This window comes from Lepidochelys olivacea, assembly GCF_965140295.1.
Source record: "Lepidochelys olivacea isolate rLepOli2 genome assembly, chromosome: 16".
Classification (NCBI taxonomy): Eukaryota; Metazoa; Chordata; order Testudines; family Cheloniidae; genus Lepidochelys; species Lepidochelys olivacea.
In genome coordinates this window covers 18,558,143-18,578,132 of record NC_140426.1, presented here as the reverse complement: position 1 = coordinate 18,578,132, position 19,990 = coordinate 18,558,143, and the positions used below count along the sequence as shown (strand labels likewise).

At 39.7% G+C, this 19,990-nt stretch overlaps 1 protein-coding gene across 1 annotated transcript in view; it reads left to right on the top strand.

Moving 5' to 3' along the window:
• Positions 1–19,990, top strand: part of TSC1 (TSC complex subunit 1) — a 56,088-nt gene that overhangs the window by 22,179 nt on the left and 13,919 nt on the right. The window contains exons 5-15 of the mRNA XM_084649950.1: positions 462–614; positions 2,019–2,163; positions 3,386–3,540; positions 3,897–3,970; positions 5,588–5,766; positions 6,355–6,470; positions 6,761–6,884; positions 7,439–7,551; positions 7,871–7,943; positions 9,399–9,500; positions 13,765–14,341. Of these exons, the coding sequence (XP_084506076.1) occupies positions 462–614; positions 2,019–2,163; positions 3,386–3,540; positions 3,897–3,970; positions 5,588–5,766; positions 6,355–6,470; positions 6,761–6,884; positions 7,439–7,551; positions 7,871–7,943; positions 9,399–9,500; positions 13,765–14,341 (1,811 nt within the window). The remainder of the gene's footprint in view (positions 1–461; positions 615–2,018; positions 2,164–3,385; positions 3,541–3,896; positions 3,971–5,587; positions 5,767–6,354; positions 6,471–6,760; positions 6,885–7,438; positions 7,552–7,870; positions 7,944–9,398; positions 9,501–13,764; positions 14,342–19,990) is intronic.

Sequence of the window (19,990 nt, the reverse complement as noted above, 5' to 3'; positions counted from 1 at the left end):
TGGCAGCAGCTGCTTATTACTGTTACTAGATTTGTTTCCCATTGAAGGGAGGGGAAAGTGCAACTGCACAAGAATATACAGGGATTCTGCAGGCATGTGGGAATTTTTAAATGAACACTTGGCAAAACTAACAGCTGTTTTTTTTCTGCTATGGCTGAATACTTTGGAGCAGAATGAGTTTCCAAGCACAATGACAAATTCTGTTTTGAACAACATTTTGTTGTCAGTATCACCACAGAGAGACTTAATCTGTATCCCTGTGTTGTACTCACAGAATTGTATTCAGTCTGGCTCCCTAGACACACTTGTAAAACGCATGTAATTCCTGTAACTGAGAAGAGCAACTTGTCAAACATACAGATTGGTGTCCTTTCCTGTTGTTCATCAGGTTCCTGTAAATATTTTGTAACATTTCATTTCATTTTCTACTCCTCCGCCTCCTCCCCCAAATTTGGTTTCAGCACCTACTGGACAAAATTAATGAATATATGGGCAAAGCTGCTACCCGTTTACATACTCTCTCACTGCTGGGTCATGTGATAAGACGACAGCCATCTTGGAAACATAAACTTTCTCAAGCACCTCTCCTGCTTTCCTTACTTAAGTGTCTTAAGGTAAGAACTATGTCAACACTGAGTATTTATTATATGTATTATAAGGGGCCCTTGCTGTAATATCTGGGTGCCATTTGCATGAATTGGTTAGGGGAAAGGAAAATTTTGAAAAATAGTGAGTACATTCTCTATTTCCATTGAAGCACACTGGTGGAGGAAGCTTACACTGACACTTCCCATGTGGTAGATGTTCTGTGGATCACTGATAATCCTAGGTCTGAATGCTTCTTGTTTTATAAACACTGAATTTTCCTAAATTGTACAACTTTGTATCCTTTGCTTTATGAAAACATGTAAAAAGTTAAGATACTAAGTTAATATAGGGAGAAAACAATGTTTTGTGATTAGCAGGAAGACTGCAAGTCAAGACTCCTGGTTTCTTTTCCTTCCTGTGCCCCTAACTTGCTGAGAGAACGTGCCAGACACTTGACCGTCCTGTACTTTTATTTCCCCATCTGATAAATGAGTAGTAATTTATATACTCTGTGTGTATCTCACATGCGAGTTATGAGAATAGATTGAAGTTTGCAAAGATACATGAATACAAGGTACCGAAATTTGCATAATTAGTTATAGTAGATTAGCATTAGTAGAGTCACTATTCATAAAGTTTTGTTTATTTTTTTCTTTTAAATTGGAGGCATCGGGCAGACAGAATTTACAGTTTGGGACCTCTTCAGCTACCTTAGATTTATCATGCAACAGTGCCTTCAGCTAACAAGTGTTTTGTTTCAGCAGTGCTCAGTTTTTTGGTCTGTATTTCAGCAATCTGACAAACTGGTTGTAGCTAACCTCAAGTTTTAATACTAAAGCTCTAAACTCAAGATACAGATTATTATGCTCTGGTCCAAATGGTTTCATATTTATCATGTTTTTGGCCTTGTTACTATAACAGGTATACTATTTAACTTGTGTGGCTGTACAGAAAGAGGCTTGTATGCATGTAAGAGATGTTAACATGAGGACAGCTGGGGCCTAGTTTTAGTCCTCTGCCAGGCATGTGGGGTACCCAGATCAAATTTCAAATCTCTTGGGCTCTGGAGGCAGAGCATGTTTAGCTCTAGACAGGAAGAGGTAGGTATACCAGTAGTGGTTCTCTCCATTCAGATAAGGAACTGGTATAAAGACTGCCTTTGAAGGAAGTTAACGAATTCTTAGGCAGCAGGTCAGTGGTTGGAAGACAGAATGGTAGCTGAATCCCTGACTTTCTCTTGGGGATCTGCAAGATTAAAGGGCAGGTGTGAGAGTGAGTCAAGGTTTGGTTGGTTTAGATTACAACCTGATAAGGGTCCTTACTTTAAGGATGCCTAACTATGTGATGTCCATTGTGTACCAGTGCTGCGTCAGGAAAAAATGAAGCTTTTCCATTTGAATTCTGACTAATACGACTTTTCTTCATTGCAGACTGACACAGATGTTGTAGTACTCACCACTGGTGTCCTAGTGTTAATAACCATGCTGCCAATGATTCCACAGTCAGGCAAAATGTACCTTCATGATTTCTTTGGTATATTTGGCCGTCTCTCATCCTGGTGCTTGAAGAATCCAGGTGAGAGATCTGACTTTGTTGCAAGTATGATTCAGTAGCACCATTTCTCTGACTGCTGGCGAGCACTTTATCTTGGGAGACTAGTGGTGGGCTGCAGTTCTGACTCCTGGGGTTAGTTAAATGGGGAAAATTAGATACTAAACTCAAAGCTGTTTCTTTTCTTTGACAGCTAATGTCTGGATGTTGCTCTTGCACCATGGTGCTTATTGGTACAACACTCTGAAATGAGGGATTCTGTGATGCTTTAAGATCAGTAGTGCTGTTTCTGCCACTACATGGCAGGAATGCAACCCTTAGAGCTCTAAGGATGTGGATGGATAGTTAGGTCTAGTAGATGGAAAGGTGAGAGAAAACAACTAGCTTGAACCAGGTGCTAGTTTGGAGGCTCTCAGTTATGAGTGTTAACTATGGATGTAGGAATTTGACAATGCTTCTGAACCAGTAACCACTAAAGTGCTATTAGTATTAGACTTTTCATTTTAACATTGATTGGTCTTAGTCCATTCTGACAATCCATACGCCATTTTGGGGCACTATTCTAGAAATTGTATGTCTTCTGTCTGTGTGACCCTGTGAACAAACGCCATAGTTGAGTATATAGAGGGGTGATTTAGAAGGCCATTTTGATATTGACTAATATCATAGCTGCATCTACAGGCCAGAAAGACAAGCCAGTAGTTACACAATTCAAACTTGTGATACTTTTTTCCCTGTGGTTATCGGATTTTTATTTGACTTTGAGCGGAAAGGGGTATCCTTATTGATTTGCTTAGTGTTCAGTCAGTCATGCAAGCTATGATGGTTGAAAAAATAACTCTTCTGCAAAGGAGCCAATCTGAATAGAAAGCGCTTTGTTTTAAGGATTTATTATGTGTATTGCTGTAGCATGTAGGCTTCCTAGCTGTGGACCTTAGGTACTGTACAAACACAGGATAAAAGACAGCCTGAATGAATACTCCATTCCTGATTTGACTTTTTAGTTCAGAGCTGATTGACACTTGTGACGTGCAAGTGCGGCCTCTCCTTTCACACAGATGATGGTGTTAAGCATTGCTAGGCTATTGTACTTCCAAACTGTCATTTGTCTTGAATCAGAACAGACATTCTTAAAGCACTATCTCTTAACTTCTGACGCTCAATTTCTTTGATCTCATCAGCACAATTTCTCTTCTTTCTCTCCTCCAATTCCATCATGTAAAAAGGCTCTAACTATTTCCCCCAGGTCATGTGGCAGAGATCTATCTCGTCCATCTCCATGCCAGTGTTTATGCACTCTTTCACCGCCTTTATGGAATGTATCCTTGCAACTTTGTCTCCTTTCTGCGCTCTCACTACAGTATGAAGGAAAACTTGGAGACTTTTGAAGAGGTGGTCAAGGTAAAATATGGCTTATGTTCATATCAGCTAAGAAGGTGTAGTTTATAGCTGCAAGACTGTAGTTATCTGCCAGAGTTACTGCATTGATATAATTGGATTGAGTACTGTGCAGTGAAACGGGATCATGACAGATTACTGGCAGAATGAACCCTTAGTGGAAGCAAAAACAGCTTTCTAAATACAAGCAAGTCTGAAAAATTAATCTAGCTGTCACACTTGTGTAACTGTCCTCTAAACTTTTAGCCCTTGCCTATTTCAACTACTTGTTGTTGCTCCATTTTTGGAGTTGAATATGGTACGAAGCTTTTTCAGAAGCACTAAATACATATTTCTGTGTTTTGCCCCCACTTTTCCAGCCAATGATGGAACATGTACGAATTCATCCAGAATTAGTGACTGGATCCAAGGACCATGAACTGGACCCACGAAGGTATATAAATTCACTCCTCTATTAGGAAAGGCTGTGAATGAGCAGTCTTTAGATGGTCTTTTTCAGGAGGCTCACAACAGAAATTTGTGCCTGCCAACAGAAAAGTCCTATGCCAGTGATACTCTGCAATCAATATTCTAAGGTACCCCAGATAAATCATAAGGTTTCTGCATCCTAGCTTTCAGTTGGGGGTGGGGACACAAAAATTGTTGTAATAGGTCATTTACCAGTTGTTTGTTTGGGGGTTGAACTTCATTTTGTGTCTGGTGGGTGGATAATTACAATACCTGAGGAAGATATTTTAGTTATGGAAGAAACCAGTTAGTACTACTGTGATGTAACAATGTTATCGACAACTAATTTGCTCATTTTTCTTAACAAAATAAAGAGGAATCTGCAGGCTCATTATGTGCATTTTGATTTGACATAAGCTACCCATATCTGTTTCACTGGGTCAAGTTTTAATATTGTGTTTTTTTACCTTTGGCTCATTAGAAGTGCTTAATAGAATTTAAGTATTTAAAATGGCTTCAGTGTATCTGATCTGGTGCCTAGAAAATTCGATTCGGTTAACAGATCAATTCTTTTAACAGGTGTGTCTTTATGTGGCCTCAGCTGTACTAACTTTTAGAAATAGGCCCATTTGCCTGCAGCAGCACCACTTGCTGCTTTTCTCTTGTCTCCACAGGCCCAGCAACTGAAGAGGAGAAATTGATTCTTGTTCCTGCACAATAGTGCTCTTCCCCTGCTTTGAGTCACTAGGAAAACACTACTAAATGGGAACCCATTGACTATCACAATGATCAATTTTGCAGGCTTCTCCCAGCTGCATTTTGGGGTGGGGGCAGGGCAACACCTCTGAAGAGTTAGATTGGCACAGAATTGTCAGTTAAAGCCCTTTGGGTTAGTATCTTGCATAAACTATCTTACTTCAAATGTTATCTTATGGCCAAAAGCAAAGCAGCTTCTAAATGGATAACTTCCCATTTTTTCTTACTATACTTTAACATGCAATGAACTTCCATCCTCTGAGGTCTTGGTCTTTTCTGATTTGACTGCTGAGTTTAGTTACTCAGTTATACAGAGAAGAGGTGTACAGAGTGAAAGAAACAAATATAATATTTGTGCCCAAAACTTAAAACAAGTAAAACTCCTTAGTTGGTGTACCAGATAGCAATTTGCAAAATAGTTTCAGATTCTGCACTGCTCGTTTGTCTAAATTTGGACTCCCAACATCTGAGGGTAGCTGATCTGATCTCTCCATGTATTGAAGCTCAGGACCATTCAAGCCTTTGTATGCTTTTCCTCCTTTCCAGAGTGCTCCACAGAAGACTCTGCTTGGTTCAAATAGATCTATTTCAAAGCGGTTACGTTTCCAAATTGGAGTCACCTCTTATGAGTCATCTAGGTGCAATTTCTTTGTAAACTGTCTAAAATGTTGCAAGGCACTTGTATGGTGCCTCAGTCGTGTTTCAGATGGGATCATGCAAAGCTGGCAGGAACACAAATGAGCCATCCGACAAACCAGTTCCTAATATGTCCAGGAACCTTGATTTAGAATCATAATTAGCTTATTTAAGACTAACTTATTCTTTTGGCTCCAAAAACTATCTGCAGGTGGAAAAGACTAGAAACTCATGATGTTGTGATAGAATGTGCCAAAATTTCCCTGGACGCAAAAGAAGCCTCATATGAAGACCGCTATTATTCTGTGTCACAGCCAGTCAGCATATGCTTGCAGCCCCGTCAAACTGACCCCAATGCCAGTCCTTACATTGACACACACAGCAGCTACGGTAAGAGCTGATTGGCACTTTTAATATCCATTGGAAGCAGACCAGCTATGTTACAAAAAAATCAGTTCTTACTATTATACCCTCCTTAGAGTCCAGTTCTGCAAGGCGACTTTTGCAAAAAGAACATTCTGTCTTTGTCTCTCCCCCCCACCCCCTTCTGTACATGCGTATGAAGTCCTGATATTACTGTTCTCTAGCAATGTCACAAAGCTGTGTCCTTTTTCCTTGAAGGATGAGCTAAGACAATTCCTGTTGCCTTGTCTGTCATATACTCAGAATTGACAGTAGTGATTAGCTGGTCAAGTGTTCAGCACTTTGAGAATTAGGCCTCTTTAAGGTTGCACACTCAAATACTGAAAAAATCATTAGCCACTTAAAATTAGTGGTGTTATATATTTTGCATGGATGGAAAGGGATAAATCTGCTCTCCAATAGCCAGATTGTGTATAAGAACGGATGAGTGGATTTGATTTTTTTTAAATAAAAACTTAAATATCTGCAAGAAGGACCATCAAGACCTAAATAAGATTTGATAAACTAACATGAATGTTCCTTTTCTTTTCTTTTTTTTTTTTTTTTAAACTCCAGGGACTTCCACTTCTACCCCTTATTCCACTCCTAGGCTAACCCTATTACAAATGCAAGGGCAGCTACCTCCGATTCTGAGCCCACAGTCTTCACGGCTGTCAACTGAGCCACAGCAGGTAATGCACCTAACCATGGCATACCAGCTTCTTATTACAAAGATGTTCACTCTTCAGTTTTTAAATTGGCTTTTTCATTGGATTTGGATATTTTAGAAATAAAGTGCATTTTCTTTCAGTTGAGCAAGCATTGCAGCTTCCTAGTATAACTTCTGTACCTAATATAGTAAAGAATTAAATGTAATCCTCATTTATACCTTTTTGTTTTTGACATTTGGCATTGGCCAGAATGTATTTCATTTAGGTTTTTATTACATATGCCTAATTGATTTGCTTATATTGTGAGTCAGGTTACCATCTGGAGCCCCTCTGCAGTTTGTGGTATGACCACTCCACCAACCTCTCCAGGAATTGTCTCGTCAGAGTCCTCACAAACTTCATCACAGCCTTATAGCAAATATTTTAGCACACCTGGTATGTACTGCATTTCAGAGTTAGTATTTTAATGGGTTTTTTAACTTGGTCTAGAAGTGATACTTTGTTAAAAATATCTGTGTAGATACTTAGGGTTGCATACAGGCTCTTTAAAGGTGAATCTAAGTGTATTTGGAACTTCTTTAAACTGCTTTTCCCCTAAAAATTCTCTTATGTAGTTTGCTGTTTGTAAGTTTTGATGTCTTTAGCTATATTACTCTACACTTGAATGGAGCATACAATTTTTTGAATGGCCGTCTTAAATGGGAACTGCCAATTCTGCATTTGAGTTCTCCAAATCAGCATTTAGACATCCAAGTACTCATTTACACAGCTAAGTTCTACTATGAACACTGATACAGAGAACTGGGTACCCCGAGTTAAGTACCAAAGTTTGAAAACTGGATGTCCCATATGAAACTGAAAATTGTGAGGTTTGAATGGCAAATCATTTGAAGTGTGTATTACTTGAACTTTATGAATGTGAAATTAACTCAAATAAGAAGGATATGGAGTTTTAATGGTGATTAACCTTTTCTTTGCCTTTTGAGCAGGTGGAAAAGGAACCCCACTAGGAACACCAGCCACCTCCCCTCCTCCACCCTGCATTTCAGATGACTTTGTGCACGTTTCACTCCCTCCAGCTGCTGCCACACCTCTCAAGAAGGTAAAGACAAAATGTAACTTGCAGGCAAAGCTGGCTTCAGTCTTTGGGTTAACTTTTCATGAGAACCTGTTTTTCACTCATGGTTGTCTGTGTGTAAATCAAAAGTATTTAATTATGAAAACATAGTTTGGGCCTTAACACAAACTAACAAATTGCCTGTAACTTCAGGCAAATTATATTTGGGTTAGCCTGTCTCCGAAGTCCTTTATCAATTTACCACTTAAAGTCATCTGTCTGGAAAAATTCCCTCTCACTGAACATGTACTAGAGGCTGCTTTATGATAGATGTCTGTTGCAAAGAATCCTTATTTTCTTCCAGGAGGACAAACCGGATCCCGGGAGGCCTTCGCTGTCCCGACAGCAAAATGTCATAAACAGCGAGAAAGCATTGGGTAAACTACATCCTCTTCTCCCAGCTCTCAATAGTCTTACCCCAAAGCAGTGATCTCATTTGTGGATAAATGTTTCCAGTTACGAAAGACTTCTCCCTTGCCCTTTCTCCATTTTTTTTCCCCATCCATTCCATAGTGGTTCCAGAATCCCACTCCAGCACTACGATTCAGCTTAACTTCACATGATAAAAACTTTTTATTTGTTTTCTGTTAACTATTCATCTCCAGAAATACTTTGCATGGACTGCCTTCTTAGCTGCCCCTCATCCCCACCCCAGTGTTCCACAATTTAAATATTTAATGTTTGGAACACAGAACTAAAGTGAAGGTTGCAAAAGATTAAAAAGGAGAAGTTCAAGCTTTGAGGATGATCTTTGGAAGCTCTCTTATGTTTAGATTCCTCAACTTCAAAAGGACTTGCAGTGTTATGCATCTATAAGACTGCCCAGGTGTGTTCCTTCACTGCGTCAGCAGTTCAGTATAGACTCTTTCCCCTCAAATGCTTCTGGAAGCAGAACTTGGTATTTTTTCATGCTCCTGCAGTGTTACTATATCACTGCATTTGAGAGAACCCTTTCTAGTTACTTGTGGAGTAGTAAAATCTATAGAGAATGTTTGAGAGAAAAGTGTATCTTACTGGAAATGGAATCTGTATTTGCCATTTCCTCTTCCCTCTATCCCACAGCCACACATCTCTGGAAGGGGTGGGAAAGGACTTTGATGGCACCACACTTAGGATGTTAAAGAATTGCTGTAGAAATGTTTTCAGGGTGGACAAGATGCTGGAATTTAAAACTAGCTTTCCACAGTGGAGTTGTCTTGCAACACTGGTATCTGAACTTTCTGGTATTTGGCATTTGTGCTAGACTTTCCATTGGATTCACAGCTTGTGACTGAGCTGCGAACCTAAGGTTTCTGTCCTTGCATTGCTTAGTATGTGCCTCTCTATCATCTGTCTCAGACTTTTGATCTGTTATTCAGTCACACATGGTTTAGTTTATACTGCATTCATTCGGTTAAGCTTTTTTTGTAGGTAAGTACTGTTTATTGGAGCAAGATGAGTGTTTTAAAGGGAGTTTAGATCTGGCCTGGAAATCTAGCAGTGCAAACATATTTGAGACGTAAGCTTTGTCCTTCCTTTTCATGGGTAGGAGAACTGCAGACAACGTACTTCTCTTCTGTGGAGGAGACTACCTCATCTCACTCTGCAGTAACACTTCTTGTCATTTCAATATCACATTGGCTGTCTCTGGAGGGACCAGTGACCTAACACTTCAGGACTCTTTGATTTGTGGGTGGAGCAGAAATGGGGTACGCTCCTGTTTTGGGGAGGATCTAGAGGGATGGAGAATGTTGTTTGAAGATTATTTCAGCAGAAGTGGAAGATATCATATTGTTAAGTCTTATGATGACATATAGCACCTGTACAATTAATTTTTGTTTTTTTTTCTTCAGAAGTGCCTGGCAGTAAAAGTTCTGTAAATTTAAGTGATCTTCCAGAATTTTTAGGTTGCCTGGCCTCTGATGAAGATAGTGTTGAGAAGGACAGAGAAGAAGGTAATGTCTGTTGGTATTCTTATGTAGGTTTTATATGCATTTAGACCTCGAGCTAGTATGGTACTGAGTTTGACGATGCAGACTTTCTAATTTTATCAAGCCAGTTATAAATGAGTATTAGTTATTACTGCAGCCAGAAGAAAATGTGTGGATTCAGGGAACCTATCGGGGATACCAGCTGCTTCTTGATAAGTATTCCAAAAGTGGCATAAATGTATAGTTAGTTAATTTCACCTTGCTTCTTATCAACTCTTCCCCCGTAAATCAAGAGACTTCATGTTCAATATGCAGCAACTCTGCACATATTTCTGATGAGAAGGAAATATCCTTAATTTCTGAAAGAAGTTGTTCCTGTCAAGGTATACTGAGCCACACTGCCCTGCTTAATTGTTGTAACCCCCCCATTGGCTTTGTCTTCCTGGTCCATTTAAATGTTCTATTTTTGAAACCTCCTCCTTTTATGCAACAGTCCTCGTAGCGATCCTTATCGTTTACATATGTATCAATGTAAAAATCGGATTATTTCAGAAGTAAGTGTAATACATAAATAATAGTAAACCCTTCTTTACATGACTAGTGTTAAGGCTGTATTTCCTCTTTTTAATCTGGGAAGAATTTCTGACTTTGAGACAATCAGTAAGTCCCTAGTTAACTCTGTGGACTCTTTTTTTGCACTGGTTTTAAAAAAAAAAATTACTATTTATAGGCAAGTGGAAAATCTATTTATTTTAAAATCAAGGATCAAACTATCTTAATTTTAGGACATTATCATTTACATTTTGTAAGAATGAATTACTTCTGTGCACCCATCCCTGACATACATGATGATTACATAGTCCCTTTATAAAATATTCTGGTCAAGATAATTTTGAAATAAAACTTTATAATGTTCCTTAATTAGCATGCCAGGCTAGATGGCACGGCTCTAGACTTTTCTTCTAGTGACTTTATTTGGGGCCTGAGCCAAAGTCTATTGAAGTCAATAGAATGATTCCATTGACTTCAGTGGATTTTAGATCAGGCACTTATAGTATCTCTTTTCACTCTCCCTTAAGATTTTTTTTCCAAAATTTTATAGAGTTTTTAATATCTACAGGTTAACTTTCCTTTTTTCCATCCCTGTTCTGTTAGTTTTCTGATATTCTGTAAAACAGCATAATATCTGTATTTTCTAGATACATAAACAGGGATAGCCATTATTTAAAAAAAAAAAAAAATGGTTGCAATACCCTTAACTATTCCTTTGAAAAATTATTCCATCCTAAAGTCTGTACTTATTTCCAGTATTCACAACAGCCTTCTTTCCCCACAAGTAAAAAATCCAAACTCTATACTAGGAAGTAGTTAGCAGAAAAGGAAAAATCAATTTCCTCTCTGTCAAAATTTCTAAAAACAAACTTATAGGAGGATAAGCAAATATTTGATTTTTGTATAAAAATAGACCCCCTACTTGCTATGTGGAAAATTCACCCTTATGGAGAGGCCTATTGCAAGGTTTATGTACCACTTAAAACCCTATTTTGAGTATTTGAGTGAGACAGTAGTCAGTTTCATAGTAGTGTCTTAACACACATTGTGTTGATAGGGTGTCCTTCAATATTTTCTTCATATTAGCACTATAAGGGACGATATAACACTTTTTCCATGTTTAGTATAGTTAGTCTCCCTTTTTCTTACAGATGTATGTGACTCTTTAATTCAGAGGCGTTTTTTCCTATGGATAAACTAAACAATATATTTACAAATTTATCACTCTTCTTTGGAACTTCAATTGACAAGGACTCGAATTAAATAAAAAAACCCCAAAACTCTAGAAACAAAGTGCATTGATTTACATCACCAGTTTTGATCATGATTTAATTCAACAAGCAGAAAACATTGATATATATAATTCTTTATATTTTTAATTACTTTCCTAATGAAAGGTTGATTCTCAGTGGTTGGCGACCATTAAAACATGTTGATTTGTAACTAAATATAGTCTTTTTACACAGACTTTAGTGGTGCTTTTTGAAAACCAGGAGGATACAATATATCTATATACCTATATTTAAGCAATTATATAGTGTGACAAAGTTCCTGCTCTACCTCGGTGGGTCTTGCACTTATTGGCGGATTTGCTCGCCTTGGAGCTTCACGGCAGCCCTCAGCTTGGCCTTTTTTCTGAACCCACAGTCCAGGTAGACTCCTCCTGTGTCTGACCAGGAGTTGGGAGGATTTGGGGAGAACCCGGGCCCGCCCTCTACTCCGGGTTCCAGCCCAGGGCCCTGTGGAATGTAGCTGTCACAAGTGCCTCCTGGAACAGCTGTGCAACAGCTACAACTCCCTGGGCTACTTCCCCATGGCCTCCTCCCAACACCCTCTTTATCCTCGCCATAGGACCTTCCTCCTGGTGTCCGATAATGCTTGTACACCTCAGTCCTCCAACAGTCCGCGTTCTCACTCCCAGCTCCTAGTGCCTCTTGCTCCCCACTCCTCACATGCACACCACAAACTGAAGTGAGCTCCTTTTTAAAAGCCAGGTGCCCTGATTAGCCTGCCTTAATTGATTCTAGCAGCTTCTTGATTGGCTGCAGGTGTTTTAATCAGCCTGTCTTAATGATCTCCAGAAGGTTCCTGATTGTTCTGGAACCTTCCCTGGTACCTGACCCAGGGAAAAGGGACCTACTTAGCCTGAGGCTAATGTATCTGCCTTCTGTTACTCTCCTATAGCCATCTGGCCCGACCCTGTCACAATAGCTTAACTTACCTCTATTTGGTTTCTTAATTTTCACATTTTTTATTGTTGAGAAATGCATCGTTCACCATTGTCTATTTACTGAACTTATTTTTTTTATTTTTGATTTGTGTAAAGTGCTATTTGGATAGAAATTCAAATTCAGTTAAAATGCACAAAAATAACTTTTTTTTTTATTCAATAAAACTACCGTAAATGTGCTGGATACATTTTAAAAAAAACTTATCAAAACATGCTTTGCATTTAAAACTAACGGTTTTATTAAATGAAGTATTATCTCTAGTTAATGAATTGAACTGATGATTTCTGGTCAGTGTCTTTCAAGATTTTAGAATGAATAGATCTCGTTTTTTCATACCTAGTTTTTATTCATAGATTGGAAGAGGAAAACAAGCTTTCCTGCTTTATTCAACTAGTTCATTTCAGTGTTAAGAAATTGATTGGAAGCTGAAAAACTGAAATGAAGAAAAGATTCTCTCTACACCTGCAAAAGAGGCTACTGCTGTCAAAAGCTGGTTTAGCACTTTCACAAACTCTGGTTCCAAGTGTTTATCCAGTGACTTTCAGTATTATTCAGTGGTTTGACTTCTTCCTAAAACTTAGCAGCAAATATGAACTGCTGAATATTTTTTGTATTTGATTAAAATGATTGTAATTTGTAATAAGTTTAGGCCTTAAAAGAAGTTGTCAATTTTAAATTAAATTTTAAGTATTTAATGAAATTTTAAAAACTTCTGATTTAAATAAATCAATTTTTAAATGACAGGTTTCAGAGTAGCAGCCATGTTAGTCTGTATCCGAAAAAAGAACAGGAGTATTTGTGACACCTTAGAGACTAACAAATTTATTAGAGCGTAAGCTTTCGTGGGCTACAGCTCACTTCATCGGCTGTATAGAATGGAACATATAGTAAAAAGATATATATACGTACGTACAGAGAAGGTGGAAGTTGCCATACAAACTGTAAGAGGCTAATTAGGATAAGCTATTATCAGCATAAATGTTTCTTAGTTGGTGTTTTTATTCACCCTGTATAGAAAGGCTGGTTTATTTTATTTGCTTTATTTCTAGCTTTTTACCCACAAGCTAGTTTTTCCAATTTAATAAAACTTACTCTTATTTGTATTATCTTAATTGTGGTAAATAATTTAAATCCTATTGTGTATATTCCGAAATACTTTGTCTGGTGTATTTCAATTTGAAAAATCTTCCCAAAGTTTTAAGAACTCAAATTACACTTTGAAAAATTCATCTCTCTGACATAAAGCCATGAGTTAATTTGCATCCCTCAGTTTTGATATTGGACCCTGTTCTAATTTTACATTAAGAAAGTGTACAGGATTTGTATCCCAGGTTACAAAGAGCAAGCCTGAGTATGTGCCAGGTAAACTGATGTCTAAATGTTCACAGAGTTGGTTTGGGGGCGTTCTATAGGGGGTGAAAGGTGGATTGTCTTAACACAGCACCAAACTTATTTTTTTTTAAAGCTTTTTTGCCTATTAACTGCCTTTCCTTTTTTTTCCTCAGATGCAATATCAAAAGAGATTTCTGAGATCACTACAGCAGATGCTGAGCCCGTGGTGCCTAGAGGAGGATTTGACTCTCCTTTTTACCGCACAAGTGAGAGTCTACCAGCCTCTCAAAGGAAGCCCCATTCAGTAGTCTCCAGTGTTCAAGGACACAGTCTGAACTCTGAACCATTAGCCTCGTCTCTAGACAAATCTGGGCCTGAGGGTGCACGAGACACACCAAAACAAGCATTTACTCCCATTGACAGACCCTGTGGAGCCTCTCATGAAGGCCCTGCTGGTATCAGGGTAGGCCAATCCTCTATGGAGACCAGTATCCTCACTCCCAGCCCTTGCAAAGTATCAGCACAGAGAAAAATGGGGTTTGGGAGCGGGCAGCATCCCTCATATGAGCACCTTTTTGAGGTTGCATTACCAAAGACTGCCTACCTCTTTGTTAGCAAGAAGACTGAGGAACTGCGAAAGAAAGTCAAGGGAAACCAGGAAGAAGACTGCACATCCTCCACCTCTCCAATGGAAGTACTGGATAGACTGATACAGCAAGGAGCAGATGCACATACCAAGGAGCTCAACAAGTAAGTGTCTACAGACCTTGCTCTGCAAACACTTGGTTACCATTTCATTATTCCTTTCCTTGTCAGTTCATATATCAATAGCTGTGCCTAAAAGGCTGCTTTGTTTGGAAACCAAGAAGCTCTGCAGACATGGCTCTGTAGTCCTTATATTGAAAGTGCAGAATTGCTTCATGTTAAGTCACCTCTTCAGAGGTTCCTAGCTGGACATGCGTGAGTTCTTGAACGTGAACTTTATAGCCAGAAAGGTAGCTTAACATTTATCTGTATAAGTAAAATGTCTTTATGAAGGTAGAAATTACCACATCTGAGGTGGAAGTCAAACCCAAACAGCTTAATGGGACTAAATCAGGCAGCCCAGATAATCTCCATCCTAGAATATTAAAGGAACTGTCACATGAAATTGCGAGCTCAATAACAAGGATTTTTAATGAATCTGTAAACTCAAGGGTCATACTCTGACTGGAGAATTGCTAATATAGTTCCTATTTTTAATAAAGGGGAAAAAGTGACCCAGCAAACTACAAGCCTGTTAGTTTGACCTCAATTGTATCCAAGGTCTTGGAACAAATTTTGAAAGAGAAAGTAGTTAAGGACATAGAGGTGAATGGTAATTGGGATAAAATAGACATGGTTTTACAAAAGGTAGATCCTGCCAAACTAACCTGATCTCCTCCTTTGAGAAGATAACTGATCTTTTAGACAAAGGAAATGCAGTAGATCTAATCTACCTGGATTTCTGTAAGGCATCTGATATAGTTCCACATGGGAAATTATTAGCCAAATTGGAGCAGATGGGGATTAATATGAGAATTGAAAGGTGAAGAAGAAATTGGTTAAAGGGGTGACTACAGTGGGTCATACTGAAAGGTGAACTGTCAGGCTGGAGGGAGGTTACTAGTGGAATTTCTGAGGGTTTGGTTTTGGGATCAATCTTATTAAACATTTTTATTACTGACTTTTTGGTTTAAAAAAAAAATGAGTTTGTGCTAATAAAATTTGCGGTTGACACAAAGTTGGGAGGTATTGCCAATACCAAGGAGGACCCAAAATATCATACAAGAAGATATGGATTACTTTGTAAACTGGAGTAATAGAAATTGGATGATATTTAGTAGAGCAAAATGCAAGGTCATGCATTTAGGGACCAACCACAAGAATTTTTGCTATAAGCTGGGGACTTATCAGGTCAAAGTGACAGAGGAAGAGAAAGACCTGGGTGTATTGATCACAGGATGACTATGAACTGTCAGTGTGATGCAATTGTGAAAAAGGCTAATGCAGTCCTAGGGTGCATCAGGTGAGGTATTTCTAGTAGAGACAGGGAAGTGTTAGTACCATTATACCAGGCACTGGTCAGATCACATCTGGAATATTGTGTGCAGTTCTAGTGTCCCATGTTTAAGAAAGATAAATTCAAATTGGAACAGATGCAGAGAAAGGTTATTAGGATGATCTGAGGAATGGAAAACCTACCTTATAAAAGGAGACCCAAAGAGCTTGGCTTGTTTAGCCTAACCAAAAGATGGCTGAGGGGAGATATGATTTATTTCTATAAATACATCAGAGTAATAAATACCAGGAAGGGAGAGGAGTTATTTAAGTTAAGCTTGAATGTGGACACAAAAACAAATGGCTATAACCTGGCCACCAACAAGTTTTGGCTCAAAATTAGGCAAAGGTTTCTAATCCTCAGAGGAGTGAAGTTTTGGAACAGCCTTCCAAGTGGAGCACTGCTGGGCAAAAAACCTACCTGGCTTCAAGACTGAGCTTGATAAATTTATGGAGGGGATGATATGAGGAGATTACCTACAATGGCATGTGGCCCATTGGCTATCATCAGTAGCAAAAAAAACCCAACTGCTGGAGACAGGACACTAGATGGGGAGAGCTCCGAGTTACTACAGAGAATTCTTTCCCAGGTATCTGCCTGTCGAGTCTTGCCCGCATGCTCAGGGTCTAACTGACTGCCATATTTGGAATTGGGAGGAATTTCTCTCTGGGTCAGGTTGGCAGAGACCCTGGGGGTTTTCTCCTTCCCCTGCAGCATGGGGCATAAGGCACTTGCAGGTTTAAACTAGTGTAAATGGTAAATTCTCTTGAAGGTAAAGTCTTTAAACCATGATTTGAGGTTCTGGGTCTATTTCAGGAGTGGGTGGGTGAGGTTCTGTGGCCTGCCATGTGCAGGAGGTCAGACTAGATGATCACGATGGTTCCTTCTGACCTTAAAGTCTAGCAGTCTGTGAATAACCTAAGGACTCTTGCTGCCTTTGCTGATGGAGCTCAGCTGTGTTGCTAAACCTGATGGTGAGGAAGTGGAGGACCATTGGCTGCCTCTCTCTAATGTGGCTTAGATGCTTGTCTGAGACAAGGTTAGGTTGAGATAAGTCAGGTTATGTCGGCCTAATAATATCAGTGTACACACTGCAGCCTTCTCCCGCCAATATAAAAGTGCCCTTCTACATTGACAAAATAACTCACCCTACGCCTCTCGTGGAGGTTTTTTGTTGGGGTAGGTAGGGCAACGCAATTTCTGTGTAGACACTGCTATTGGCTGTCTTGTCAATTTCAGGGCTCCATGCTGCCAGTGCCTGGCTCCCCACTTAGGGAGCTGAGAAGGTCCAGCGGCTGCTCCCACTCCCAGCGGAGAGCCAAGAACTCTAGGGGGAGGCTGGTCCCCCTGCTCCTGGTGGGGAGCTGCATGGAGCTGAGAGTCCTGGCTCTCAGCCCCCGCGCGTGCGTGCTCGCGCTCGCTCTCTCTCGCTCTCTCTCTCTCTCTCTCTCTGTCACACTCGCACTCACACACCCCTCTTCAGTTAGTGGAACCACTCCTAGGGAGGATGTGCACCACTGACAGAAGGAGGGTAATGTGGACATATGTCAATTTAAAGTCTGTAGTGTAGTCATGCCCTTAGATAAAGTTGTTCATGAGGGCAGAGTTATGTGTCCAGTAATGGGGCGAAGTCTAGCGCCCAGGAGAAGCATAGCAATTCCTTCCCCCTAGTGTGAAAGTCAGGAACTGGAAAAACTTGTTTGGGCCAAGGTGTAAGAAGGGAGATTCATATATGGATGCATCCATGTCTGTTTTCATTTCCTATTATGTACTCCCTTCATCTCCTTATCCTACTTCCTGCTTCTCCCCTTTCTCAAGCTGCTTTTTACACTTGGGACAGTCTCTCCCATTCTGTCTACCAAGCATCCTTTCTGTCTTTCAAATTCCGCCTTAAAGCCCACTTCTTGCAGTGATCTTTACACCGTCTTACCTGAATTATTCTCGAGTATGATGTTTCATTTGTTAGATTGCAAAGCCTTAGGGACAGGGGCTGTATTTCAATCTGCCTTGTAAAGTGTTCACTTACAGCGTATATAGAACATAAGAATGGCCATACCGGGTCAGACCAAAGGTCCATCCAGCCCAGTATCCTGTCTCCCGACAGTGGCCAATGCCAAGTGCCCCAGAGGGAGTGAGCCTAACAGGTGTGGAAGAAAACAGAGTCTTCGCTCTTAGGTTGGTTGCAGCAAGTCAGAGACAGTCTTTATTCTCTAGCAGTTGCAAGGCGGGAGAGAGTACACACAGACAGGGATTCCCCCTTCCTCGGCCAGTCTCTCAAAAGAAAAACAATTATGTCAAGCATTTATACCTTTTGTTACATACAATAATAATCAACAGCTGCATTTTGTTTATACATATTCCTTCCTGATATCTTATTTTTCTCAACAATTTCTGCTATAGTCTGCTTTCCATTCTTATCTTAAAGCAAGGTCCCTTGTAGTTTTCCCATCCGCTTCACACAAACCCCACTTCTACAAATCTTGCGTTACTAGGGTTGAGGTTGGCCTATTTCTTGCTCTGTCTCTTAACCAAACTAAAATAACTGCACACAAATCTTCTTTTCCCTTTCACACTTCCACACAGGTAATGATCAAGTGATCTCTGTCCTGCCATCCAACTCCACCCTCTGACAAACAGAGGCTAGGGACATCATTCCTTACCCATCCTGGCTGTTAGCCATTAATGGACTTAATCTCCATGAATTTATCCCGTTCTCTTTTAAACCCTGTTATAGTCCTAGCCTTCACAACCTCCTCAGGCAAGGAGTTCCACAGGTTGACTGTGCGCTAGTGAAGAAGAACGTCCTTTTATTTGGTTGCAACCTGCTGCCTATTAATTTCATTTGGTGGCCCCATGTTCTTATATTATGGGAACAAGTAAATAACTTTTCCTTATTCAATTTCTCCACAGCACTCATGATTTTATAGACCTCTATCATATCCCCCCCTTAGTCTCCTCTTTTCCAAGCTGAAAAGTCCTTGCCTCTTTAATCTCTCCTCATATGGGACCTGTCAAGGTTCCTTCCCCACTCTGAACTCTAGGGTACAGATGTAGGAACCTGCATGAAAACCTCCTAAGCTTACTTTTACCAGCTTAGGTTAAAACTTCCCCAAGGTACAAACTATTTTACCTTTTGCCCTTGGACTTTCGCTGCCACCACCAAACGTCTAACCGGTATTATTATTAAGAAAGAGTCCGTTTGGAAACGTCTCCCCCCCCCCCCCCCAAATCCTCCCAAAACCCTTCCTTCCTGGGGAAGGTTTGATAAAAATCTTCACCAATTTGCATAGGTGACCACAGACCCAAACCCTTGGATCTTAAGAAGAATGAAAAAGCATTCAGTTTCTTAAAAAAAGAATTTTAATAGAAGAAAAAGTAAAAAAGAATCACCTCTGTAAAATCAGGATGGTAAATACCTTACAGGGTAATTAGATTCAAAACATAGAGAATCCCTCTAGGCAAAACCTTAAGTTACAAAAAGACACAAAAACAGGAATATACATTCCATTCAGCACTGCTTATTTTTCTCAGCCACTTAAAGAAATCAGAATCTAACGCATATCTAGCTAGAGTACTTACTAAGTTCTAAGACTCCATTCCTATTCTGTCCCTGGCAAAAGCATCACACACACAGAGAGAGAGGCTTTGTTTATCCCTCCCCGCAGCTTTTGAAAGTATCTTGTCTCCTCATTGGTCATTTTCGTCTGGTGCCAGCGAGGTTATCCTAGCTTCTTAACCCTTTACAGGTGAAAGGGTTTTCTTCTGGCCAGGAGGGATTTAAAAAGTGTTTACCCTTCCCTTTATATTTATGACAGGACCCCTTCCAAACCCCTAATCATTTTAGTTGCCCTTTTCTGAACCTTTTCTAATGCCAGTATATCTTCTTTGAGATGAGGAGACCACATCTGTATGCAGTATTCAAGATGTGGGCGTAGCATGGATTTATATAAGGGCAATAAGATGTTCTCCATCTTATTCTCTATCCGTTTTTTAATGATTCCTAACATCCCGTTTGCTTTTTTGACTGCCACTGCATGGACGTCTTCAGAGAACTATCCACAATGACTCCAAGAACTTTCTCCTGATTAGCTGTAGCTAAATTAGTCCCTATCATATTGTATATGTAGTTGGGGTTATTTTTTCCAATGTGAATTACTTTACAATTATCCACGTTAAATTTCATTTCCCATTTTGTTGCCCAATCACTTAGTTTTGTGAGATCTTTTTGATCATCTTCACAGTCGGCTTTGGCCTTAACTATCTTAAGCAGTTTAGACAAACTTTGCCACCTCACTGTTTACCTCTTTGCCACCTCACTG